The 24532-nt window shown below is 39.2% G+C and overlaps 2 protein-coding genes and 1 long non-coding RNA gene across 3 annotated transcripts; 2 read left to right on the forward strand and 1 right to left on the reverse strand.

Annotated features, from left to right (window-relative positions):
• The first annotated feature begins 1340 nt into the window (after window positions 1-1340).
• Window positions 1341-1930, forward strand: LOC112777605 (uncharacterized). Its single transcript, XR_003190497.2, has 3 exons — window positions 1341-1572; window positions 1659-1776; window positions 1874-1930. It is a non-coding gene; the product is annotated as an uncharacterized lncRNA (long non-coding RNA).
• Window positions 1931-19999: 18069 nt separating this feature from the next.
• On the forward strand, window positions 20000-21284 carry LOC112778220 (protein MAIN-LIKE 1-like). The gene is made up of 4 exons (XM_025822567.1): window positions 20000-20092; window positions 20275-20798; window positions 20916-21003; window positions 21096-21284. Exons 1-4 carry the CDS (start codon window positions 20000-20002, stop codon window positions 21282-21284), a joined length of 894 nt encoding a protein of 297 aa, XP_025678352.1.
• Window positions 21285-23078: 1794 nt separating this feature from the next.
• Window positions 23079-24493, reverse strand: LOC112779605 (nicotianamine synthase). Its single transcript, XM_025823932.3, has one exon. It carries the CDS (start codon window positions 24487-24489, stop codon window positions 23467-23469), a length of 1023 nt encoding a protein of 340 aa, XP_025679717.2. The 5' UTR covers window positions 24490-24493; the 3' UTR covers window positions 23079-23466.
• Between the last annotated feature and the right edge of the window lie 39 nt (window positions 24494-24532).

Below are 24532 nucleotides of genomic sequence, written 5' to 3' on the forward strand. Positions count from 1 at the left end.
CTATTTTGAATTCCATCTCTTTCATTGCCTGAAGAGTTTCATATGGAAAATTTGAAACTTGATTATATTAATAAGTTCCACATTTTCAACACTAATGGCCTTCTTTATTATTAGCTTTTCCCTGAAGAGGTTTTATGTTACTGACTTGATATGATGTCATTTCTATTGTTGGACTGTGACTTCGTGAATGAATTTTAAGATAATCATACAATCGTCTTACTTATCAATACTTGATATGATGTCGTTTATTTGAACTAATTAATTACCTTTATTCTTGTTCAGCATGGCACTCTCGGGGTACTTGTCCAAGATTCTGTTAAGAGCCACTACTAGACCCTGTTTTACTGAGCACCTACCCTCTGCCACTGCCGATAACCCAGCGCCACCACTAGGCCGCCACCATGTTGCTCCCGCCATTCACTCATCATCATCAATCTTTCTTTTCCCTTCCCCTGTTCCAATTCCCTGCTTCCCAGGTTCCCCTTTCATCTCATTTGATTTTATTTCTGTTTGATTAATCTGGTTTAGCTCATTTTGTTTAGCTTGTTTAGTTCAACTAATTTAGTTTAGTTTTAATTAGGTGGTTAGAGAATCTAGACTGGTTAGTGGATGTAGGTTTTGTTTTGTTTACTGCTGCTGTTCGGAATGGATTTATCTTTCCTCTGAATGTTGCCCTGGATGAACTTGTTTATTGTGCTGTTTTGGTGTTGAATTCTGGACTTGTGATTGCTGTTTATTGTATTTTTGTTCATTGTCCAAAATAGATGCTGTGAAAGTGTTACTGTTTCATTAATTTTTCTTGGTTTGTTGTTGCTGAGTGCTACTCTGCTTGTTGCTTGGTCCATATTATATGAACTGCAATGATTTCAATTTGTCAAATTGGTTAAGTCATATGAATTCAGTTTGCTGCTTGCTTGAACCTGGGAAACATGCTATTTACTGCTGCTGTTTAATAATTTTTGCTGCTTCGTGCCATGTGATAGCAACTCGTTTCCTCGTTGCGATTCTTTGTGCTTATTATGCATTCATGCTCATTACATCCTTAATCATTGGCTGCTATTGATTTCTCAATTTGCATTTCCTCTTCTGCTCACTTTCTATGCATGCATATATGATGTTGATGAATTTAATTGTTAAAGCATTCATATGAAATTTGATTTGATTGATTGAGTTTGGGAAATAGCCAATTTACTGCTGAAATGCTGCTGGATTTTTCCTAACCTTGTTTTATTAAATGATATCGTTTTGTTTGGTGCAACAAGATCCTATTCTATTTTGTCCCTATTGCTCCAGTAATTTACAGATTCTGTGTTCTTTTCGCCTTTGAAACTGCTCTCATTTCTGCATTCTTCTGAATCGAAGCGAAACGGATCAGGTAAAGCTTGCTTCAAGGGGAATGTAAAACCGGACAATGGAGACTCTCAAAAGGATTTATCAGCCGAGGATAAACTGAGTTCAACATGGAGAGAGGCTTTCATGAAGGCATGTAAGTCTATGGACAAAGAGCTCAGGTCTCATCCGAATTTGGACTGCTTTTGTAGTGGGAGCACGGCTGTCACTATAGTGAAGCAGGTAACACGTTGGAAAAAGAAATAAAAAGATAATCTAGCTATGGTTTCTGATTCCATTATGGTTTTCTCAGTTTCTTCTCTTACCAGGGCTCAAATTTGTTCATGGGATATATCGAGGATTCTCGAGCAGTGATGGGATCCAAGGACAGCAATGACTCCATGGTGGCAATTTAGTTGACCATTGATTTGAAGCCCGATTTGCCAAGTTTGTTATTTGCATCATAATTCATCCTATCTCTTTGTTCCATATGTGATTTTTGCTCTATTTTAACCCATTTCAATTTGGTTTTAAATCCTCATAGGAGAAGCAGAAAGAATTAAACGGTGCAAGGGAAGGGTGTTTGCTTTGCAAGATGAGCATTCGGAGATTTCTGCTTGAAGGAGTATGGTGTGATTTCCATACCTAAATTTTCTCACCGACTGCTTACTGACAAAGATCATTTTGTTGTTCTTGCCTCAGATGGTGTAAGAATTTTAAACCCACATTTCTATTTATTCATCTTTTTTTTACTTTTGTCTATTCCTTTCAAATGTTGGACTATATTTTTCATTATTCTTGTTTAATTTGGTTACTAACTTACTATTATTATTATTATTATTATTATTATTATTATTATTATTATTATTATTATTATTATTATTAAAAAGTTAGTTAGGTATGAGCAAGCTCACTTCTCTAAGGTCGTTATGGGTTGACAACTGCCTGCTGTTGCTGCCAAGATGTCAAGAGGATAGCGGCAAGGATTGGCCACAAATTAAGCATATCAAGCATATCTCTGTCACTGCTACCTCTCAAGCTTACGAGTAATGATATTAACGAAGCCAAACTGGTTCATCTCAACCCCCATATGTAAGCAAGCCATCAACTTATTCACTCTTCAAGCTATTGCTTTCACTAAGCAAATCTTTTAGTAGTATTATTTTTTTCATTGTGACTTTTAAGTTATTTGAACAAAGAAGAAGATGGAGACTTGGCATTACAGATGAAGATCAATGCATGTTAATCTTGGATTTTCCAATGTGAGTTGATTAAAATTTATAAAAACTGAATGTGACTATAATTTATACTTCTTTTTCAATTTGCTGAAGTTATTTTCTATTAAGCTTTTCGTTTGTGCTTGATATATGTTGGATGAAACTTTGTTTTTATAATCAAGAACCAAGCTGTATAAATCATAGTTGTGTCAATGTTAGTTGGAAGATAACACCTCTCTTTTGTGTTCTCTCAAATTTCAAAGGCTGGTATAGCAATAAATTGTTCTTTTTTTTTATCAAACACCAGTGCATCAAAGAGAAACTTTAGAAACACATCTTTAATATCGCTGCTCTGATTTTTGAATGTTGAAAGATGCAACATTACTCTCTTCATTAGCCATCTTTTGCAGGTAAAAAAGTTTACAAATGTTTCTGAAACAATTATGTATGATCTAAGGGAAAGAAGTTTAAGAGGGCTAGAGGAAGGAGGAACAGCAAAGGACTTAAGATTTAAGTTGTATTGTTTTTGTATTTCTTCAGTTTTTAGTTTTGGAATTTGAACTTGGTGCACGAATTGTAAATCACACTTTTTACAACTCGTACCACTAACCAGCAAGTGCACTGGGTCGTCCAAGTAATACCTTACGTGAGTAAGGGTCGATCCCACGGATATTGTTGGCTTGAAGCAATCTATGGTTATCTTGTAACTCTTAGTCAGGAAAACAATAAAATAATTCACTTATCAAATTTGATTGCAAGGAATAAAAGGGCAGAACACAAATTATACTTGTATGCAATGATGGAGAATATGTTGGGGTTTTGGAGATGCTTTGTCTTCTGAAATTCTGCTTTCCTCTGTTTTCTGATTCACACACGCACGTCCTCCTATGGCAAGCTGTGTGTTGGTGGATTACCGTTGTCAATGGCTACCATCCATCCTTCCAGTGAAAAGGGTCTAGATGCACTGTCACCGCCCGGCTAATCATCTGCAGGTTCTCAATCGTACCGGAATAGGATTTACTATCCTTTTGCGTCTGTCACTACGCCCAGCACTCACGAGTTTGAAGCTTGTCATAGTCATTCAATCCCTGAATCCTACTCGGAATACCACAGACAAGGTTTAGACTTTCCGGATTCTCTTGAATGCTGCCATCAATCTAGCTTATACCACGAAGATTCTGATTAAGAGATCTAAGAGATATTCATTCATTCTATGGTGGAATGTAAGTGGTTATCATGCACGCGTTCGTGAAGGAATGATGACGATTGTCACGTTCATCACATTCATAATGAAGTGCGAATGGATATCTTAGATAGGAACACGCATGTTTGAATGGAAAACAGAAATACTTGCATTAATTCATCGAGACACAGTAGAGCTCCTCACCCCCAACAATGGAGTTTAGAGACTCATGCCGTCAAAAGGTACAAAGTTCAGATCTAAAATGTCATGAGATCCAAAATAAATCTCTAAAAGTTGTTTAAATACTAAACTAGTAACCTAGGTTTACAGAAAATGAGTAAACTATGATAGATAGTGCAGAAATCCACTTCTGGGGCCCATTTGGTGTGTGCTGGGGCTGAGACTTAAGCTTCTCACGTGCCTGGGCTGTTTTGGGCGTTCAACGCCAGGTTGTAACTTGTTTCTGGCGTTGAACTCCAACTTGTAACTTGTTTCTGGCGCTGGACGCCAGACTGCAGCATGGAACTGGCGTTGAACGCCAGTTTACGTCATCTATCCTTGAGAAAAGTATGGACTATTATATATTGCTGGAAAGCCCTGAATGTCTACTTTCCAACGCAATTGAGAGCGTACCATTTGGAGTTTTTTAGCTCCAGAAAATATACTTTGAGTGCAGGGAGGTCAGAATCCAACAGCATCAACAGTCCTTTTTCAGCCTGAATCAGATTTTTGCTCAGCTCCCTCAATTTCAGCCAGAAAATACCTGAAATTACAGAAAAATACACAAACTCATAGTAAAGTCCAGAAATATGAATTTTTCCTAGAAACTACTGAGAATAAACTAAAAACTAACTAAAACACACTAGAAACTATATGAAATTAACCCCAAAAAGCGTATAAAATATCCGCTCATCACAACACCAAACTTAAACTGTTGCTTGTCCTCAAGCAACTAGATAAATAAAATAGAATACAAATAATTTAAGACGCAATAATATCTCAGAGTTTTTGAGTGAAGCTCAGATTCTAATTAGATGAGCGGGACTAGCAGCTTTTTGCTTCTGAACAGTTTTGGCATCTCACTTTATCCATTGAAGCTCAGAGTGATTGGCATCTATAGGAACTCAGAATTCAGATAGTGATATTGATTCTCCTAGTTCAGTATGTTGATTCTTGAACACAGCTACTTTATGAGTCTTGGCCGTGGCCCTAAGCACTTTGTTTTCCAGTATTACCACCGGATACATAAATGCCACAGACACATAATTGGGTGAACCTTTTCAGATTGTGACTCAGCTTTGCTAAAGTTCCCAATTAGAGGTGTCCAGGGTTCTTAAGCACACTCTTCTTTTTGCTTTGGACCTTGACTTTAACCGCTCAGTCTCAAGTTTTCACTTGACACCTTCATGCCACAAGCACATAGTTAGGGACAGCTTGGTTTAGCCGCTTAGGCCAGGATTTTATTCCTTTAGGCCCTCCTATCCACTGATGCTCAAAGCCTTGGGGTCCTTTTTATTACCCTTGTCTTTTGGTTTTAAGGGCTATTGGCTTTTTGCTCTTGCCTTTTGGTTTTAAGAGCTTTGGCTTTTTCTGCTTGCTTTTTCTTTTTCTTTCTCTATTTTTTTCTTTTTTTTTTCTGCAAGCTTTTGTATTCACTGCTTTTTCTTGCCTCAAGAATCATTTTTATGATTTTTCAGATTATCAATAACATGTCTCATGTTCAACATTCTTTCAAGAGCCAACATATTTAACAGTCTTAAACATCAAATTCAAAAGACATATGCACTGTTCAAGCATTCATTCAGAAGACAGAAAGCATTGCCACCACATGTAAATAATTAGAATTTATCTTATTGAAAACTCGAAAAATATTGCCTCTTATTCTAAAGAAATTCTTCTATTTTATTCATGTTTAATGATGATGATAAAATTGAATTATAGCTTAATTGGAGATAAAATCAAAAATATAGATACTAATTACTACTATATGACTCCTAAGGTAAAACTAAAAGAAAAACAATTATCACAGAGTTAAGGCTAAGATTTGAATTCAACAACCTTTGTTCTGGGAAGTGGATGTTCCTCTAATCTGCGGGGTACTTGGTCCTTCAAGAGATAATTTCTGGCGCTTCAATTCCTTTAAATCACGCCCTTGCTCCTCCTGTTCTTTAAGCAACTAGCAAAGAATGCTACTTTGTTCCTTCTGTTCTTTCATTATTTGTTCCATAGCTTCTTGCATCTTGGTAATAGATGTTTCAAGATACTCCCAGTATTCAGATTGAGGGATTTCTGGGAGAAATTCCTGTGTTCTCTTCTTGATGGGGTCATCCTGTGCTTGTTGTTTTTCCATAGATGCTTTGGTGATTGGTCGCTCAACTGAGATATACTCAGTTATTCCCATCCTTACTCCAGCGTCCTTGCAGAGCATAGAAATCAAGCTTGGATAAGCCAACCTGGCATCTTTGGAATTTTTGTTTGCAATTTTGTAAAATTCAGTTGAAATCAGTTGATGAACTTCCACTTCTTTTCCCATCATGATGTAATGGATCATCACTGCTCTTCTAATAGTGACTTCAGAACGGTTGCTAGTGGGCAGCAGAGAATGCCCAATGAAGTCCAGCCATCCTCTGGCGACTGGTTTGAGATCTTCTCTTTTGAGTTGATTTGGGACACCCTTCGTGCTGGTGGTCCACCTGGCTCCAGGGATACATATATCCTCTAGAATCTTATCAAGGCCCTTGTCTGTTCTCATCATTCTCCTATTGAAGGAGTCTGGATCATCTTTCAGCTGAGGTAGCTTTAAGATCTCCCTGATCTTGTCAGGGTGGGTATGAACAATCTTTCCTCTGACCAAGGTCCAATAGTCATAGAGAGCAGATCCAGATAGTCTTTGCTTATCTGTTTGCCACATATTAGCATAGAACTCCTGGACCATATTCCTTCCCACTTTCGTTTCAGGATTAGCTAGGATCTCCCAGTTCCTGATTCAAAATTGCTCCTGGATCTCCAGATATTCGTCTTCTTTCAGATCGAATCTAACTTCTAGGATCACTGATCTTAGACCCATTATTTTGTAATAATGGTCTGAATGTTCTTTAGTTAAGAACTTCCCTTGATTCCAAAGTGGTTTTGGAACACTCTCTTTCTTTCCTCTTGGAGTGGGTTGTTTTCCTTTAGGAGCCATGATCTTAGTGGGTATGGTTTAGTGATCACGGATAAACACACCAAACTTAGAGGTTTGCTTGTCCTCAAGCAAAAGAAAAGAAAGGAGAGGGATAGAAGGAGAGCTAGTGTAGGATGGTGGATGAGAGGAAGGAGGCCGAATGGGTTTTTAAAAGGGAGGGGGTTTTCGAAAATAGGGAGAAAGATAAGATAGAAGATATGATTTTAAAAAAATAAGTATGATAAGAAAAGATATAGTTTAAAATTGAAAAGATATGAAAGATATTTGAAAAAGATAATATGGAGATTTGAAAAAGATATTGATTAGTTGAAAAGATTTTTGAATGAAAAAGAGATAGATTTGTTTTGAAAATTTTGAAAAAGAGTTGAATTGGATTGAAAAAAAAGGATTTGTGCTTATGGATTAAGATACATTTAATATTTTTAAAGAAGGGTTTTTAGAAATTAGGGATTTTAGAAATCAGGGTTTGTAACATGTTTATGCAAGAAATCATGAATTGAAACATGAAAATTAAGATTAAAATGAAAAATATAAAGAAAAAACGAATTTACCTCCTCCCCACCATCCTGGCGTTTGAACGCCCAAACGCTGCATGTTTTGGGCGTTCAACGCCCAACTACTGCTTCTCCTGGGCGTTCAACGCCCAGCTGTTACTTCTTTCTGGCGTTGAACGCCAGGAACTCCTTTGTCACTGGGCGTTTTTCTGAATGCCCAGGATGCTATAAATCTGGCGTTAAACGCCCAGAAGATGCTTCTTTCTGGCGTTTAACGCCCAGATGGCTATCCTTACTGGCGTTCAACGCCCAGTGGATGCTTCTTTTGGGCGTTGAACGCCCAAAACAGACTATTACTGGTGTTTTCTTGCCAGTGAGCTCTTTTTCTCTGTTTTTTATGCAGAATCCTTCTGTAACCCTGTGAACTTATACAATTGACTCTTTACCTTAGTATCAGTGAACTTTATATAAACAAATAAAATCAAGAATAGGGCAAAATGCTTAGAGGAAGTGATACCCCATGGCTGGGTTGCCTCCCAGCAAGCGCTTCTTTATTGTCTTTAGTTGGACCTTGCTGAGTTTTTAATCTAGCCTCAGCCTTGAGCACTCTTGCTCAACATTGCCTTCAAGATAGTGCTTGATTCTCTGTCCATTAACAATGAACTTCTTATCAGAATCAATATCTTGAAGCTCCACATAACCATATGGTGATACACTTGTAATCACATATGGTCCCCTCCACCGGGACTTCAGTTTCCCGGGGAATAGCCTGAGCCTAGAGTTAAACAACAGAACCTTTTGTCTTGGTTCAAAGATTCTAGATGACAGCTTTCTGTCATGCCACTTTTTTTATTTCTCTTTAAAAGCTTGGCATTTTCGAAAGCAGTGAATCTGAATTCCTCTAGCTCATTTAGCTGGAGCAATCTTTTTTCTCCAGCTAATTTGGCATCAAAGTTTAGGAATCTGGTTGCCCAGTAGGCTTTATGTTCCAGTTCCACGGGCAGGTGGCATGCCTTACCATACACAAGTTGGTATGGAGAGGTTCCTATAGGAGTCTTGAATGCTGTTCTGTAAGCCCACAGAGCATCATCCAAGCTTCGTGCCCAATCCTTTCTACGGGTACTTACTGTCCGTTCCAGGATTCTTTTTAGTTCTCTATTAGAGACTTCAGCTTGCCCATTTGTCTGTGGATGATATGGAGTCGCCACCTTGTGGCGAATCCCATACCGGACCATGGCAGAGTAAAGCTGTTTGTTGCAGAAGTGAGTGCCCCCATCACTGATTAGTACCCTGGGAACACCAAACCTGCTGAATATATGTTTCTGGAGGAACTTCAGCACTGTTTTAGTATCATTGGTGGGTGTAGCAATGGCCTCAACCCATTTTGATACATAGTCAACTGCCACCAGAATATAAGTGTTTGAGTATGATGGTGGGAAAGGCCCCATGAAATCAATACCCCATACATCAAACAACTCAATTTCCAAGATTTCTTGTTGAGGCATGGCGTAACTATGAGGCAAATTACCAGCTCTCTGGAAACTGTCACAGTTACGTACAAACTCTCGGGAATCTCTGTAGAGTGTGGGCCAGTAGAAGCCACATTGGAGGACCTTGGTGGCTGTTCGCTCACCTCCGAAATGACCTCCATATTGTGACCCATGGCAATGCCATAAGATCCTTTGTGCTTCTTCTTTAGGCACACACCTACGGATTATGCCATCTGCACATCTCTTAAAGAGATAGGGTTCATCCCACAAGTAGTACTTTGCATCAGTAATTAATTTTTTCTTTTGTTGCCTGCTGTACTCCTTGGGAATGAACCTTGCAGCTTTGTAGTTTGCAATGTCTGCAAACCATGGTGTTTCCTGAATGGCAAACAAATGTTCATCAGGAAAGGTCTCAGAGATTTCAAGAGAGGGGAATGACGTCCCTTCTATTGGCTCTATCCGGGACAGATGGTCAGCCACTTGGTTCTCTGTCCCTTTTCTGTCTCTTATTTCTATATCAAACTCTTGCAGAAGCAACACCCATCTTATGAGTCTGGGTTTTGAATCCTGCTTTGCGAGTAGATATTTAAGACCAGCATGATCTGTGTACACAATCACTTTTGATCCTACTAAGTATGATCTAAACTTGTCAATGGCATAAACCACTGAAAGCAATTCTTTTTCTGTGGTTGTGTAGTTTTTCTGGGCATCATTCAAAACACGGCTAGCATAATAAATGACATGCAGAAGCTTGTCATGCCTCTGTCCCAGTACTGCACCAATGGCGTGATCACTTGCATCACACATTAGCTCAAATGGTAATGTCCAGTCTGGTGCAGAAATAACTGGTGCTGTGACCAGCTTGGCTTTCAGCGTTTCAAACGCCTGTAGACACTCTGTGTCAAACACAAATGGTGTGTCAGTAGCTAGCAGATTGCTCAGAGGTTTTGCGATTTTTGAAAAATCCTTTATAAACCTTCTATAGAATCCTGCATGCCCCAGAAAGCTTCTAATTGCCTTAACATTGGCAGGTGGTGGTAATTTTTAAATTACCTTTATTTTTGCTTGATCCACCTCTATTTCCTTATTTGAAATTTTATGCCCAAGGACAATCCCTTCAGTCACCATAAAGTGACATTTTTCCCAGTTTAAAACCAGGTTGGTCTCTTGGCATCTTTTCAGAACTAGTTTCAGGTGATCAAGACAGGGGCTGAATGAGTCTCCATATATTGAGAAGTCATCCATGAAGACTTCCAGAAATTTTTCCACCATATCAGAGAAAATAGAGAGCATGCATCTCCGGAAGGTTGCGGGCGCATTACACAGCCCAAATGGCATCCTTCTATAAGCAAACACTCTAGATGGACATGTGAATGCTGTTTTCTCTTGATCCTGGGGATCTACTGCAATCTAGTTATAGCCTGAGTAGCCATCCAAAAAGCAGTAATAATCATGACCTGCCTGTCTTTCTAGCATCTGGTGTATGAATGGTAAAGGAAAATGATCATTTCTGGTGGCTGTATTGAGCCTTCTGTAGTCAATACACATGCGCCACCCTGTAACTGTTCTTGTAGGAACCAGTTCATTCTTTTCATTATGAACCACTGTCATGCCCCCCTTTTTGGGGACAACTTGGACAGGGCTCACCCAGGGGCTGTCAGAAATAGGATAAATAATCCCAGCCTCCAGTAATTTGGTGACCTCTTTCTGCACCACTTCCTTCATGGCTGGATTTAGCCGCCTCTGTGGTTGAACCACTGGTTTAGCATTATCCTTCAATAAGATTTTGTGCATGCATCTAGCTGGGCTTATGCCCTTAAGGTCACCTATGGACCACCCAAGAGCTGTCTTGTGTGTCCTTAGCACTTGAATAAGTGCCTTCTCTTCCTGTGGATTTAAAGCAGAGCTTATGATCACTGGAAAAGTGTCACCTTCTCCCAGAAATGCATATTTCAGGGATGGTGGTAATGGTTTGAGCTCGGGTTTAGGAGGTTTTTCCTCTTCCAGAGGAAATTTCAGAGGCTCTTTTATTTCCTCTGAATCCTCCAAATCAGGCTGAATATCTTTAAAGATGTCTTCCAACTCTGATTCGAGACTCACAGCCATGTTGATCTCTTCTACCAAAGAGTCAATAAGATCAACTTTCATGCAGTCTTTTGATGTGTCTGGATGCTGCATGGCCTTGACAGCATTCAACTTAAACTCATCATCATTGACTCTCAGGGTTATTTCCCCCTGTTGGACATCAATGAGAGTTCGTCCAGTTGCTAGGAAGGGTCTTCCTAGAATGAGAGTAGCACTCTTGTGCTCCTTCATTTCCAGCACTACAAAGTCAGTGGGAAAGGCGAACGGCCCAACTTTGACAATCATCTCTTCAATCACGCCTAATGGGTATTTAATGGAGCCATCAGCAAGTTGGAGACATATTCGGGTTGGTTTAACTTCTTCAGTTAAACCAAGCTTTCTGATAGTGGATGCAGGTATTAGGTTGATGCTTGTCCCAAGATCACATAAAGCTGTCTTGGTGCAATTACCTTCTAATGTGCATGGTATCAGAAAACTCCCAGGGTCTTTAAGTTTTTCAAGAAAGCTTTTCAGAATGACTGCACTGCATTCTTCAGTGAGGAGAACTCTTTCAGTTTCTCTCCAATCCTTCTTATGACTCAAGATCTCTTTCACGAACTTGGCATAAGAAGGTATTTGCTCAAGTGCCTCTGCAAATGAAATCTTTATTTCAAGAGTCCTGAGATAATCTGCAAAGCGAGCAAATTGCTTATCCTGCTCCTCTTGGCGGAGTTTTTGAGGATAAGGTATCTTGGCTTTATATTCCTCAACCTTAGTTGCTATAGGTTTATTTCCTACAGAGGTAGGTTGAGAAGCCTTCTTGAGGGATTTATTATCAGCACTTGCAGGTGTCTGATCCCTCACTGGCATTTGAAAGCCAGGGTTGGAAGCTGGAGTGGCGTTAGACGCCAACTCCTCATCTGGTCCTGGCGTCTGAACGCCAGAACTGTGCTTCCTTTGGGCGTTCAACGCCAGTTCCCTGCTTGTTTCTGGCATTGAACGCCAGTCCTGAGCATGGTTTGGGCGTTCAGCGCCAGCCTTCCACCCAATTTCTGGCGTTTTAGCGCCAGAATTATTTTTCCCTGGGCTCTTGCTGTCCTCAGATGAAATTTGGGTAGTTTTCTCATTTCTTGGCTTCCTGCTGCCTTGAGGTGGGGTATTTAATGTCTTTCCACTTCTTAATTGAACTGCTTGTCATTCTTCTGTTATTTGTTTTGACAGCTGCTGCTTTGTTTGCCTCAATTGTTCTTCCATATTTATGTTAGCCATCCTTGTTTCTTGTAGTCTATCCTTGAATTCGGCTAACTGCTTTGTTAGAAAGTCCAGTTGCTGATTGAATTCAGCAGCTTGTTTTACAAGACTGAGTTCAGCAGTTACTGTTTTAACCTCTTCTTTCATGGAAGGGTCACTGCTTAGGTACAGGTGCTGATTTCTAGCAACTGTATCAATGAGCTCTTGAGCTTCTTCAATTGTCTTTCTCATGTGGATAGATCCACCAGCTGAGTAGTCTAGAGAGATTTGAGCTCTTTCTGTAAGCCCATAATAGAAGATGTCTAACTGAACCCACTCTGAAAATATTTCAGAGGGGCATTTTCGTAGCATCTCTCTGTATCTCTCCAAGGCATCATAAAGAGATTCATTATCCCCTTGTTTAAAGCCTTGGATGTCCAGCCTTAGCTATGTCATCCGTTTTGGAGGAAAGTATTGGTTCATGAATTTTTCTGTCAGCTGTTTCCATGTCCTTATGCTAGCCTTAGGTTGGTTATTTAACCACCTTTTAGCTTGGTCTTTTACAGCAAATGAAAACAGTAATAATCTGTAGACATCCTGATCTACTTCCTTATCATGTACTGTGTCAGCAATCTGTAAAAACTGTGCCAGAAACTCTGTAGGTTCTTCCTGTGGAAGACCGGAATACTGGCAACTTTGCTGCACCATGATAATGAGCTGAGGATTCAACTCAAAACTACTGACTCCAATGGAGGGTATGCAGATACTACTCCCATATGAAGCAGTAGAGGGGTTAGCATATGATCCCAGAGTCCTCCTGGACTGTTCATTTCCGCTTAGGTCCATGATGGAGAAAGGGAGATGATTTAAAATAGAAGAAAATATTTTTATTTATTTAATTATTTATTTATTTCGAAAACAAAATAAATTAAAATAAAATAAATAAAAATAGGTGAAGATTTTCGAAAAAAATGAGGAGAGAGAAAGTGATTAGGAAGTTTTGAAAAGGATATGATGATTTTTGAAAAAGGTTTTAAATTTTGAAATAAAAATCTGAATTTTAAAGGTAAATTTTGAAAATTTGCTTTAAAATAGAGAGAAAAGATATTTTTGGATTTAAAGAGGAGAGAGAAAAATAATAAGATAGTACAAGATTTAAAATTTTTAGATCTAATGCTCCTTGTTTTCGAAAATTTTGGAGGGAAAACACCAAGGAACACCAAACTTAAAAATTTTAAGATCAAGACACAAGGAAACTCAAGAACACTTTGAAGACTCACAAGAACACAAGAACATGAAGAAAGAACACCAAACTTAAAATTTTTAGAAAACCAAACTAAAATTTTCGAAAAACAAAGAATAATCAACAAGAAAACACCAAACTTAAAGTTTGGCACAAGATTTATTCAAAGAAAAAGTATTTTTGAAAAAGATTTTTAAAAAAATAGGCTAGCCAATTACTAAGAACATAAGCACCACGCTCTAGCTAATTGAGCTATAAGTTTAAAATATTTTAACAAGGTATAAATAATAAAAGACTCTAAACCAAAAAGAAAAATTTTTCCTAATCCAAGCAACAAAATAAACCGTCAGTTGTCCAAACTCAAACAATCCCCGGCAACGGTGCCAAAAACTTGGTGCACGAATTGTAAATCACACTTTTTACAACTCGTACCACTAACCAGCAAGTGCACTGGGTTGTCCAAGTAATACCTTACGTGAGTAAGGGTCGATCCCACGGAGATTGTTGGCTTGAAGCAATCTATGGTTATCTTGTAACTCTTAGTCAGGAAAACAATAAAATAATTCACTTATCAAATTTGATTGCAAGGAATAAAAGGGCAGAACACAAATTATACTTGTATGCAATGATGGAGAATATGTTGGGGTTTTGGAGATGCTTTGTCTTCTGAAATTCTGTTTTCTGATTCACGCACGCACGTCCTCCTATGGCAAGCTGTGTGTTGGTGGATTACCGTTGTCAATGGCTACCATCCATCCTTCCAGTGAAAAGGGTCTAGATGCGCTGTCACCGCCCGGCTAATCATCTGCAGGTTCTCAATCGTACCGGAATAGGATTTACTATCCTTTTGTGTCTGTCACTACGCCCAGCACTCACGAGTTTGAAGCTTGTCATAGTCATTCAATCCCTGAATCCTACTCGAAATACCACAGACAAGGTTTAGACTTTCCGGATTCTCTTGAATGCTGCCATCAATCTAGCTTATACCACGAAGATTCTGATTAAGAGATCTAAGAGATATTCATTCATTCTATGGTGGAACGTAAGTGGTTATCAGGCACGCGTTCGTGAAGGAATGATGATGATTGTCACGTTCATCACATTCATAATGAAGTGCGAATGGATATCTTAGATAGGAACACGCATGTTTGAATGGAAAACAGAAATACTTGCATTAATTCATCGAGACACAGCAGAGCTCCTCACCCCCAACAATGGAGTTTAGAGACTCATGCCGTCAAAAGGTACAAAGTTCAGATCTAAAATGTCATGAGATCCAAAATAAATCTCTAAAAGTTGTTTAAATACTAAACTAGTAACCTAGGTTTACAGAAAATGAGTAAACTATGATAGATAGTGCAGAAATCCACTTCTGGGGCCCATTTGGTGTGTGCTGGGGCTGAGACTTAAGCTTCTCACGTGCCTGGGCTGTTTTGGGCGTTCAACGCCAGGTTGTAACCTGTTTCTGACGTTGAACTCCAACTTGTAACTTGTTTCTGGCGCTGGCCGCCAGACTGCAGCATGGAACTGGCGTTGAACGCCAGTTTATGTCGTCTATCCTTGAGCAAAGTATGGAATATTATATATTGCTGGAAAGCCCTGGATGTCTACTTTCCAACGCAATTGAGAGCGCGCCATTTGGAATTCTGTAGCTCCAGAAAATCCACTTTGAGTGTAGGGAGGTCAGAATCTAACAGCATCAGCAGTCCTTTTTCAGCCTGAATCAGATTTTTGCTCAACTCCCTCAATTTCAGCCAGAAAATACTTGAAATTACAGAAAAACACACAAACTCATAGTAAAGTCCAGAAATATGAATTTTGCCTAGAAACTACTGAGAATAAACTAAAAACTAACTAAAACACACTAGAAACTATATGAAATTAACCCCAAAAAGCGTATAAAATATCCGCTCATCAGAACTCGAGATTTATTTTGTATGAGTATTAGTTTTTTAATGTATAAAATAATTATAGCAAAAATTATATATGGCACTAATTATTATTTGATTTGTCTTGTGATAAAAATTGCATACTATATTTATAAGTTTGGTAATAAAAAAGAACTGAAAAATTTATATTTTGTATTGATGAAGGTAAAAATCAGAAAAATGATTTTTTTTTTAAATTTTACAAGGCTATTGCCACGCTTTTAAAGCGTGGCCATATCTCGCTATTACCACGCTGTAAAAGCATGGCAATATCTCTCTCTTTCGCCACGCTTTAAAAGCGTGGCCATATCTCTCTCCATTGCCACGCTTCAAAAGCGTGGCCATATCTCCCATATGGCCACGCTTTTAAAACGTGGCCATATCTCTTACATACAGCCACGCTTTAACAGGTGGCCATTTGTAAAAAGCGTGGCAAAAGAAAAAGCATGGTGATAGAGCAACCACCACCCTTTCAGACGCCACCCTTTCAAAAGCGTGGCGATAGCTTAAAAAGCGTGGCAATAGAGCTGTTTTTTTGTAGTGTGGGGAAATTGGATTTGCAACATTTGGTTTGGAAATTAGGCATATTGTATATTTTTGGTGAAAATGAAAAAAAATGGTTGAGCACATATTCTTACATTCAATACCTTAAGCATATGCATTAAGAAAAAACAAAAGAAAAAAGAAAAAGAGAAAAAGAAAAGAAAAGGAGCAAATAATAAAAGGGGACAAAATGCCCCAAAGTAAATGGTGATAGCAATGCATATGAGTTGTACTAAAAATTGGGATGCATGAAAATGTGGAAAACATAGTTAATGGGTAGTTAGATTTTATATTCTGATTACATGGATTGTCTTAGGTTCGGCGGGAAGTTTGGGTTAATCGAGGATTCAGATTTTAGTCCACTTAACCAAATATAATCCTACCTTGACCCTAACCCCATTACAACCCTTGAAAAAACCTCTTGATATGTGTATTGGTGCATTAAATCTTTGTTGATTGTTAGAAGAAGAGCAAGTCCTAGAAAGCAAGCTTAGTAGAGAATTGAGAGAATCAACCCTTAAACACTAGAGTGATTAGAGTGTATACCCTTCTAGTGAGGATTCGATGCTCGATTCTTTGTTCCCGGCTTTCACGAGCTTTCTTCTTGCAAGTCCATTTGTACTTCATTTTATGATTTAAATTAGTGGAATCCAGTTCATATTTGTTCTTGGAGAATTCGATTTGCTTTTAACCAAGTAGGTAGAAGCATTTCACATTTAGTTACATTCATATGGATAGGTTGCATTTCATACATTCTACCATTCCTCTTCACCTCCTTTATAGCTTCTCTTGAGCTTAGCATGAGGACATGCTAATGTTTAAGTATGGGGAGATTGATAAACCGCTATTCTATGATTTATTTTGTATTGAATTGAGCAAATTTTATCAATTATTCTCACACTTATTCATGTAAATTGCATGTTTTACATTTTCCTTCCTAATTTCGTGCTATGATTGAAAACATGCTTCTTTGGCCTTAAATTTGCTAATTTTAATACTCTCTTGTTACCATTCGATGTCGTGATATGTGCGTTAAGTGATTTCAGGTTTTCTAGAGCAGGAATGGCTTAGAGGATGAAAAAGAAGCATGCAAAAGTGGAAGGAACTCAAGAAATTGAGGTTTTGGGAAGCTGGCAGCGACGCGTACGCATGGGCGACACGTACGCGTGACAGTTCAGAAGGTGAGCGACACGTACGTGTGGACGACGCGTATGCGTGACCAGGATTTTGTCAAGCGACGCGTACGCATGGGCGACGCATATGCGTGACAGAGCGTCACGTGCTGCAGATATCAGAAAACGCTAGGGGCGATTTCTGGGCTGTTTTTGGCCCAGTTCCAAGCCCAAAAACACATAATAGAGGCTGTAGAGTTGGGAGAATCCATCATTCAACATTCATTTACATAATTTTAGGTTTTAGATGTAGTTTTCTAGAGAGAGAGAGGAGTCTCTAGGTTTTAGGGTTTTTAGGTTTAGCTTTTCTCAAATTCAGATTTCTACTCTACTTTAATTTAGTTTCTCTTCTACTTTTATTTGTTTCAGTACCTTAGTTATCTATTTCTCTTGTTGATTACTTTATGTTGCCAATTTAGTTTATGAACTCTTATGTTTCCTTTGATCCATGTTAATGCAATTTATGTTTCCATATTTATGATTTCTTTCTTTAATTCGTGTTATTGATGCTTGCCATTGGTTGTTTAGATTTAGTATTCCTTGTTACTTTTCTATGCTTTTATTTTGTGCCTACCAAGTGTTTGATAAAATGCTTGGTTGGATTTTAAATTAGATGTTTACGTTCTTAACTTGGATTGATCAATTGGAGACTCTTGAATTGTCAAAGTCTCTTGTTGGTTGGTGATTGAAAGTTGCTAGTTGGCTTGAGTTTCACTAACTCTGATCTTTGATTAGGACTTGTGAACTCAAGTTGAATTGCTCACTTGACTTACCTTCAATTGTTAGAGGTTAACTAAGTGAGAGCAAAAGGCAATTACCATCACAAGTGACTATGATAATGAGGATAGGAATTCCAATTCTCAATCCTTGTCAGGACTTTTCTTAGTTGTTATTTTATTTTCTTTGTTACTTTCTTGTTTCTTATTCCAAACCCAAAAATATACTTTCCCATAACCAACAATAAACTACACTTCCCTGCAATTTCTTGAGAGATGACCCAAGATTTAAATACTTCGATTTATTTTTATTGGGTTTGCATTGTGAAAAACAATTTAAATTCTGACTGAGGTTTAATTGTCGGTTTAGAACTATACTTACAACGTGATTATTTTTGTGAAAATATTTACCGACATTTTTCCTCTGTCAGCCACTTTGAATTGCTACAGGTCAACTTCCATCCACATTCGTAGAATGCCTAAATTGAGATATATTCATCAAACAAACAATCAATAAAACACTTATCCGTACTTTCTCATTTTGGGTACATTTATACATAAAAGAAATTATACATAAAGAAAAAAAAAAGAAGAAGAAAAGAAGGGTTGAAATAACAAGAGTAATAAAAATTATGATTCTTATAATTTTGTGTGGCCATCTATATATAGTAGACCAGACAACTATGATTATCTAACAAAATTAATTTGTATTTATGCACTCAACTTGAATAAGTAAGAAATTATCTTATTTTAATTTAGTCTTTAATTCACATGATTTGAATTTAGCTTAATATATATTATTTGATTTGATTTGATTTGATTATTAGTTAAAAATATCTCAGTTGTTTTATTCATAAATTTATTATTTAATAACTAATAAATTAATCAAATTAATTAATTAGTACACACAATAAATTTGGTTTAATAAATTAAAAAAATTAAATTAAAAATACTAACAGAATATTAAAATAAATGAATTAGGAAATATTACCAAATTAAATTGATATAAATTATAATAAATTATATGATATTTAATTATCGAATCAAATCAATTAGTTGATATAGTTAGTTTATCATAATAACTTGTATTTAATGAGTGAAAAGAAATAAATTGGGAAACACTCTCAGAAGCATGCCACGTCAGCTCCATCATTAAGTGCATAAATCTGATTTTTATATAATAGAATAGATAGATAGAATAGATAGATGTATATTTATATTTTAGTATATATTTTTTTAGGGCAAAACACCCTAATAAGCCAAGGCAAGATTTAAGTTACGTAAATAAGCCAAAGTTAAAATCGTTTCAGCAATGAGCCAAACACTATTTTAATGTAATTCGAACCAGTGTGGTTCGAACTACAATCCTTAATAATTCGAACCAGAGTGGTTCGAATTAGGCTGAGAAAAGGTTGCATGTAATTCGAACCAAGGAGGTTCGAACTCTAATCCCATGTAATTCGAACAGGGCTAGTTCGAATTACACACTCGAAAGCAACCCATGTACCTGGTTCGAATTACCCTCAAAGTGGCTCCTTAGTAATTCGAACCGACCTGGTTCGAATTACTCGTGATTTGGCTATATAAGGAGTTCGAATCAGCCTCATTCGAACCATTATTCCTGTCCCCTGCCCCACCAAATCCCAGAGAAAACGACCCAGATTCTCTCTGACGAAGACCTGAACGGAATACTCTGCTAATGGGGGACGATCCGGCAAGGTTATATCGCTTGGACGGAGTTGCTCATATAGCTGGGGTCATCAACGACGAGGTTAGTTCAGAAATAAGTTCGTGCTAGCGGTATATGTGACTAAGTGATTTTGCATTTGGTTTTAGTGGTTTATGTTGGTTTTTTTATGTTGGCGATATATGTTAGTTGTTTTATGTTAGTGGTTTGTGTTAATTGTTTTATTTTAGTGGTTTGTATTAGTTGTTTTATATTAGTGATTTGTGTTAGTTGTTTTATGTTAGAGGTTTGTGTTAGTTGTTTTATTTTAGTGGTTTGTGTTAGTGGTTTAATGTTAGCTATTTTTTTGTTAATGGTTTTAGTGAAGCTGTTTTACGTTAGTGGTTCTAGTTAAGCTGTTTTATATTAGTGGTTTAGGGGGGTGGTCTATGGTAGTTGTTTTGCATGTAGTTGTCATTCATGGATATTTATGTGGTTTGATTTAGTATGATGTTTTGTTGATGATTTATCGTGTTGGTTATGTTTGTCATTGGTTATGAAGCCGGTTCTAACAATGCGGTGCTTGTCATGCGCAGCCTCAGCGATGCATCAGGAGCATGCGGCGGCAGCAGGGCAAGCGACTCGATGACAGATACGTTCCGTACTTGCAGATGGCCGGACTATACCATCTTGCAAGGCTGAACGACAGATGGTTCCGGTTAGACGAGGCCCTAGTCAATGCATTCGTGGAGCGCTGGCGTCCGGAGACGCACACGTTTCATATGCCGTTCGGAGAGTGCACGATCACACTTCAGGACGTGGCATACCAGTTGGGTTTGCCGGTGGACGGGCGTTACGTGAGTGGTTGCCTATTAGAGTTCCAGATATACATCCAGGGTGGCCGTTCAGCCTGGGTGTGGTTTCAGGAGTTGCTTGGGGTGACTCCTCCTCCCAGTCAGGTTCAGAAGTACGCAGTGAACTGTAGCTTGTTCCAGGAGACCTTTGGTGAGTGCCCCGACGGAGCCGATGACGAGACTGTGCGGAGATATGTCCGTGCGTACATCATGATGTTGTTGGGTACGCAGCTGTTTGCGGACAAGTCAGGCAACCGCGTTCACATCAGATGGCTTCCCTATGTAGCTAGGCTGGAGGAGATGGGTACCTATAGCTGGGGTTCTGCGGCACTAGCATGGTTGTACCGGTGCATGTGCCGAGTGGCGAACAGACATGTGGTCAAGTTAGCGGGCCCACTTCAGCTACTTCAGTCTTGGATCTTCTGGCGATTTCCTCTGTTTAGGCCTGCAGGGTATGAGACATTCAGCTGGCCGTTGGCCTCGAGGTACTCTACTCAACCTTCTCTATTTCAACTTAATTTGCATAACTCCATGTTCATTAATAATGTATTACATACCCAAAACACACATTTAAGTAGCCATAGGACACATGTATGATGCAGGTGGTCAGGTTACAACCCTTCCGGTAGCGAGAAGGGTCCTAGAGTGCAGATGTGGAGGCTGAGGATAGACCGGTTACAGGACAGGGAGGTGAGCACTCAACTTAAACATTTTCTTTATTTAACCACACTTTATGAGTTGTGTCCATGACTTGTCCTGACAATGGAGGGTTCTCCGTGCAGTTTATCTGGATGCCGTACAGCAGCCCCGACGTACTTCAGGTTGTGCATCCAGAGGCATTGGAGCATCGGCATATGGCGTTGTGGCGGTCTGTGACGTCGCTGATCTACTTTGCCGTCATAGAGTGGCATCAGATAGATAGGGTGCTTCCGCAGTTCGGAGGGGTGCAGCCCGTCCGGGTCCCGCCCTGAACATCGACTTTCTGATGTCGAAGGATGGCAGAGGCGGTGATAGATGGTTCCCGTACCACTTGCAGAAGTGGCATCTCTATTGGGAGTCCCGTGCGGAGACCGTGCTGAGGTTCGATGTTGTTGCCGACCCTGGACCATCGCATGAGTTCCTCGAGTGGTGGCTTCAGCATGGAAAGAGGTTCTTGTCTCCGGACATGCACTTGGGGGATCCGAGAGCGGTTCCTATTCCAGTTGAGGCCTCACAGCGGGGTGTTGGGCGAGTTCCTGACATGGATCGACCTGAGGACGTGCCGGATAGGCGGCGGGTTGAGAGGAGAACTCGTGTCGGGACACGACGGAGCCAGCGTGACTGGAACTGGCTTGAGCATGCTATGGACGATGATGACGATGCGGGTCCCGCTGGAGGCAGACGACGAGGCCAGGGAGGGAGGCGGAGAGGGCGTGGTACGGGGGACCACCCCTGTTGTGACCACCCCTGTGTACGAGCCAGCGGTCCAACCTCGTCGCCCTGTCATCCTCAATCATATCCGGCTCGACGTCATCCTCCTCTGCATCACCCAACAATCCGTCTCCGACGCCAACCGGTGGAACGCCCTGTAAAGCGTTCGGCATAATATCAAATGATCCTACCTCGTCGCCTACGCCGTCATTGAGATCAACAGCAAAAGACGGAGAGGCGACAGGTTGGACCGCTGGCTCGTACACAGGGACGGATGAAGAAGCAACGGCAGGCCTGAAACTGGAACCGGCTGCCGTGGCTACAGTGGTGGTATTTCGGTTCGAACCCCCTGAGTTGGATACCACATCAACCATCTTTGCCAACAATTCTGGTGTCCTCACCTCCGGAAACTGCCTCCGACAAAAAAACATGACTTGCAGGTCCTCATCACTACAAATGGTGAAACAATCATACTTCACGGTATCCTGCAGGACCATGATTGGAATGCGGTAGAAAAACTTCTTAACCCGCTTCGCACCTTCCAGACCAAGTTTCATCAGCACAGATCTAACAAGGTCATCATAGCTCATCGTTGGACTAACGACAATACAGAGAGGATCCTTATCTGTGAACTTCACACCCGAACGAGTTTTCCTCTTAAAGGATCCTTTGTGGTGAACCAAAACAACAAAACTCTCCTCACTAGCCATCTTAAACCCTCTAATGAGAGCAACTCACGTTTACAACCATATATATACTGCTCTGTCTACCACTAAATCGAACCAGCCTGGTTCGAATTAGGGATTGTGTAATTCGAACCAGCTTGGTTCGAATTACTTGATGCAGCTTCTCTCTCTATAATTCGAACCAGCTTGGTTCAAATTACTAACAATGCTAATTCGAATCACCCTGGTTCGATTTACTTGAACCATTTTCTCTCTCTGTAATTCGAACTGCCTTGGTTCGAATTATTCATGAATGCAGTTCGAACCAATGTGGTTCGAATTATATTAATATATGGTTTGGCTCATTGATGAAACGATTTTGGTTTTGGCTTATTTACGTAATTTCGGCCTGGCATTGGCTTATTATGGTTTTTTGCCCTATTTTTTATTAGTGTCTGATTTTGGTATATACCTAGCATATTAATTTATACAACTAACTGTGATTAGATTAATATATTTAGACTAAATATATTTATCTAAAAGTTACCAAAAAATTGACAATAATAATAATAATAATAATAATAATAATAATAATAATAATAATAATAAAGAAACACGGTGATTAGGAGAATTAAAAAGAAAAACATTATAACATTGTTCAATTGGCTTGAAAGAGAAATGAAGCTCTGATTAAATAAGACACACAATATATATCTTCTTTTATTTGTCGAAATTCATGAACAACGCAAAAGAAAATCGACATATATTGCTAGATAGTACACAATAAATTAAAATTTTCAAATTATAAATGGCAAACATTAACTAGGTTGCCAAATGTTAATTACCATACTGTTGTTATATTAATAATAAAATAATTATGATTACGGTAGTCCTGGGAATCATAGCTTATTCCAGCAGCAACCGTAACGCATCATCATAGTAATAGTGATTGCAATTGCATTAGCTGCATTTTTTTTTATTTTAGTTTCTGCAATTCTTACAATTGCAATAATAATTGCAACCGTAATTTAAAAGTAAATATTTTCCCAATAAAGAGGGAGAGAATTTAGGAAATTAATTAAAGCTGCTCCTCAGTTACCAATTCCTCAATCATGTTCCCATTGATGAGAAGGTTATTATTACTGAAGACTGATTCAACCTCTTTGGACGATGTTGAAATAATCGGACATTTTTGCGCAATCACAATAGAATTGATAACCTCATCAGTAGGGTGAAAGACGGACAAAACTTCAAATCCTTTGAGATCAAAAGAAGGATTGACTACCGGATATAGAAATGCTCTGGCACTATAGGCACTTCTTACCATAAGAAATGCCCCAGGTGCCATATACTTACCCAGATGGTCAATTACTTTCTTCTTCTCCTCATTTTTCATTCCCACGAGCGCGGCAAGAAAAACAACATTGAACTCGTTCAAACCATGCGACACATCTAATATGTCGCTAGTGTGAAAGACCATGCGCTTTGACAGGTCATGATCCGAAGACACCAACGCCTTGGCCATAGAATTGGCCAAAGCGTCTATGTCATAATTATGGAATGTGGTGTTGGGAAAGTGGTTGGTAGCCAAGACAATGGAGGTTAAGGGAAGAGGGCCAGAACCCACGAAGGCAATCTTGGTGGGAACAGCCTGGCAGTGCTGGCTAAGAATGTTGAATTCGAGACAACTAAGTTTGAGGTAGTTAGAGTAGTAGGGAAAGACGTGAAGACGTCCAAGTGGGTTCTCACCGGAGGATGACGACACCAAAAGCGCCGAATAATGCATCTCCAAGAGCGATTCGGCTTCGGCGCAAAGACGAATTAGGTCGGATCTAGCTTCTTGGACGGTTGTGGAAAGTTTAGTGATGTCGATGAATGGGGTATGAGGGATGCATGTGCGAACGAGTTGGGTGAAGAGGGTGTCCACATCTTGGGAAGGTTTGAGGGTGTCTAAGGTTGAAATCTTGTGGTAGAGGTCAAGCACTTTGTTCACTAATGCCTCTTGTTCTTGGCAAACCATGATGTCGACACTATGAGGAGAGAGTGAGGGAGAGTGGTGTTCTTCACTGTTACTCTTTAACACATATAGCTCATGGAACATTGAGAGATTATGGTAATATTTATGCTTATTTTTGTTGGGACCA

This window comes from Arachis hypogaea, chromosome 19, assembly GCF_003086295.3.
Source record: "Arachis hypogaea cultivar Tifrunner chromosome 19, arahy.Tifrunner.gnm2.J5K5, whole genome shotgun sequence".
In the NCBI taxonomy this organism is placed as follows: domain Eukaryota; kingdom Viridiplantae; phylum Streptophyta; class Magnoliopsida; order Fabales; family Fabaceae; genus Arachis; species Arachis hypogaea.

Coding starts and splice junctions, on each gene's coding strand:
- LOC112778220 (XM_025822567.1), top strand. CDS start 20,000: ATGTTTGTCATTGGTTATGAAGCCGGTTCTAACAATGCGGTGCTTGTC. Junction 20,093..20,274: donor GAGCATGCGGCGGCAGCAGG/GCAAGCGACTCG, acceptor ATCACACTTCAG/GACGTGGCATACCAGTTGGG. Junction 20,799..20,915: donor AGCTGGCCGTTGGCCTCGAG/GTACTCTACTCA, acceptor TGTATGATGCAG/GTGGTCAGGTTACAACCCTT.
- LOC112779605 (XM_025823932.3), bottom strand. CDS start 24,489: ATGTTCCATGAGCTATATGTGTTAAAGAGTAACAGTGAAGAACACCAC.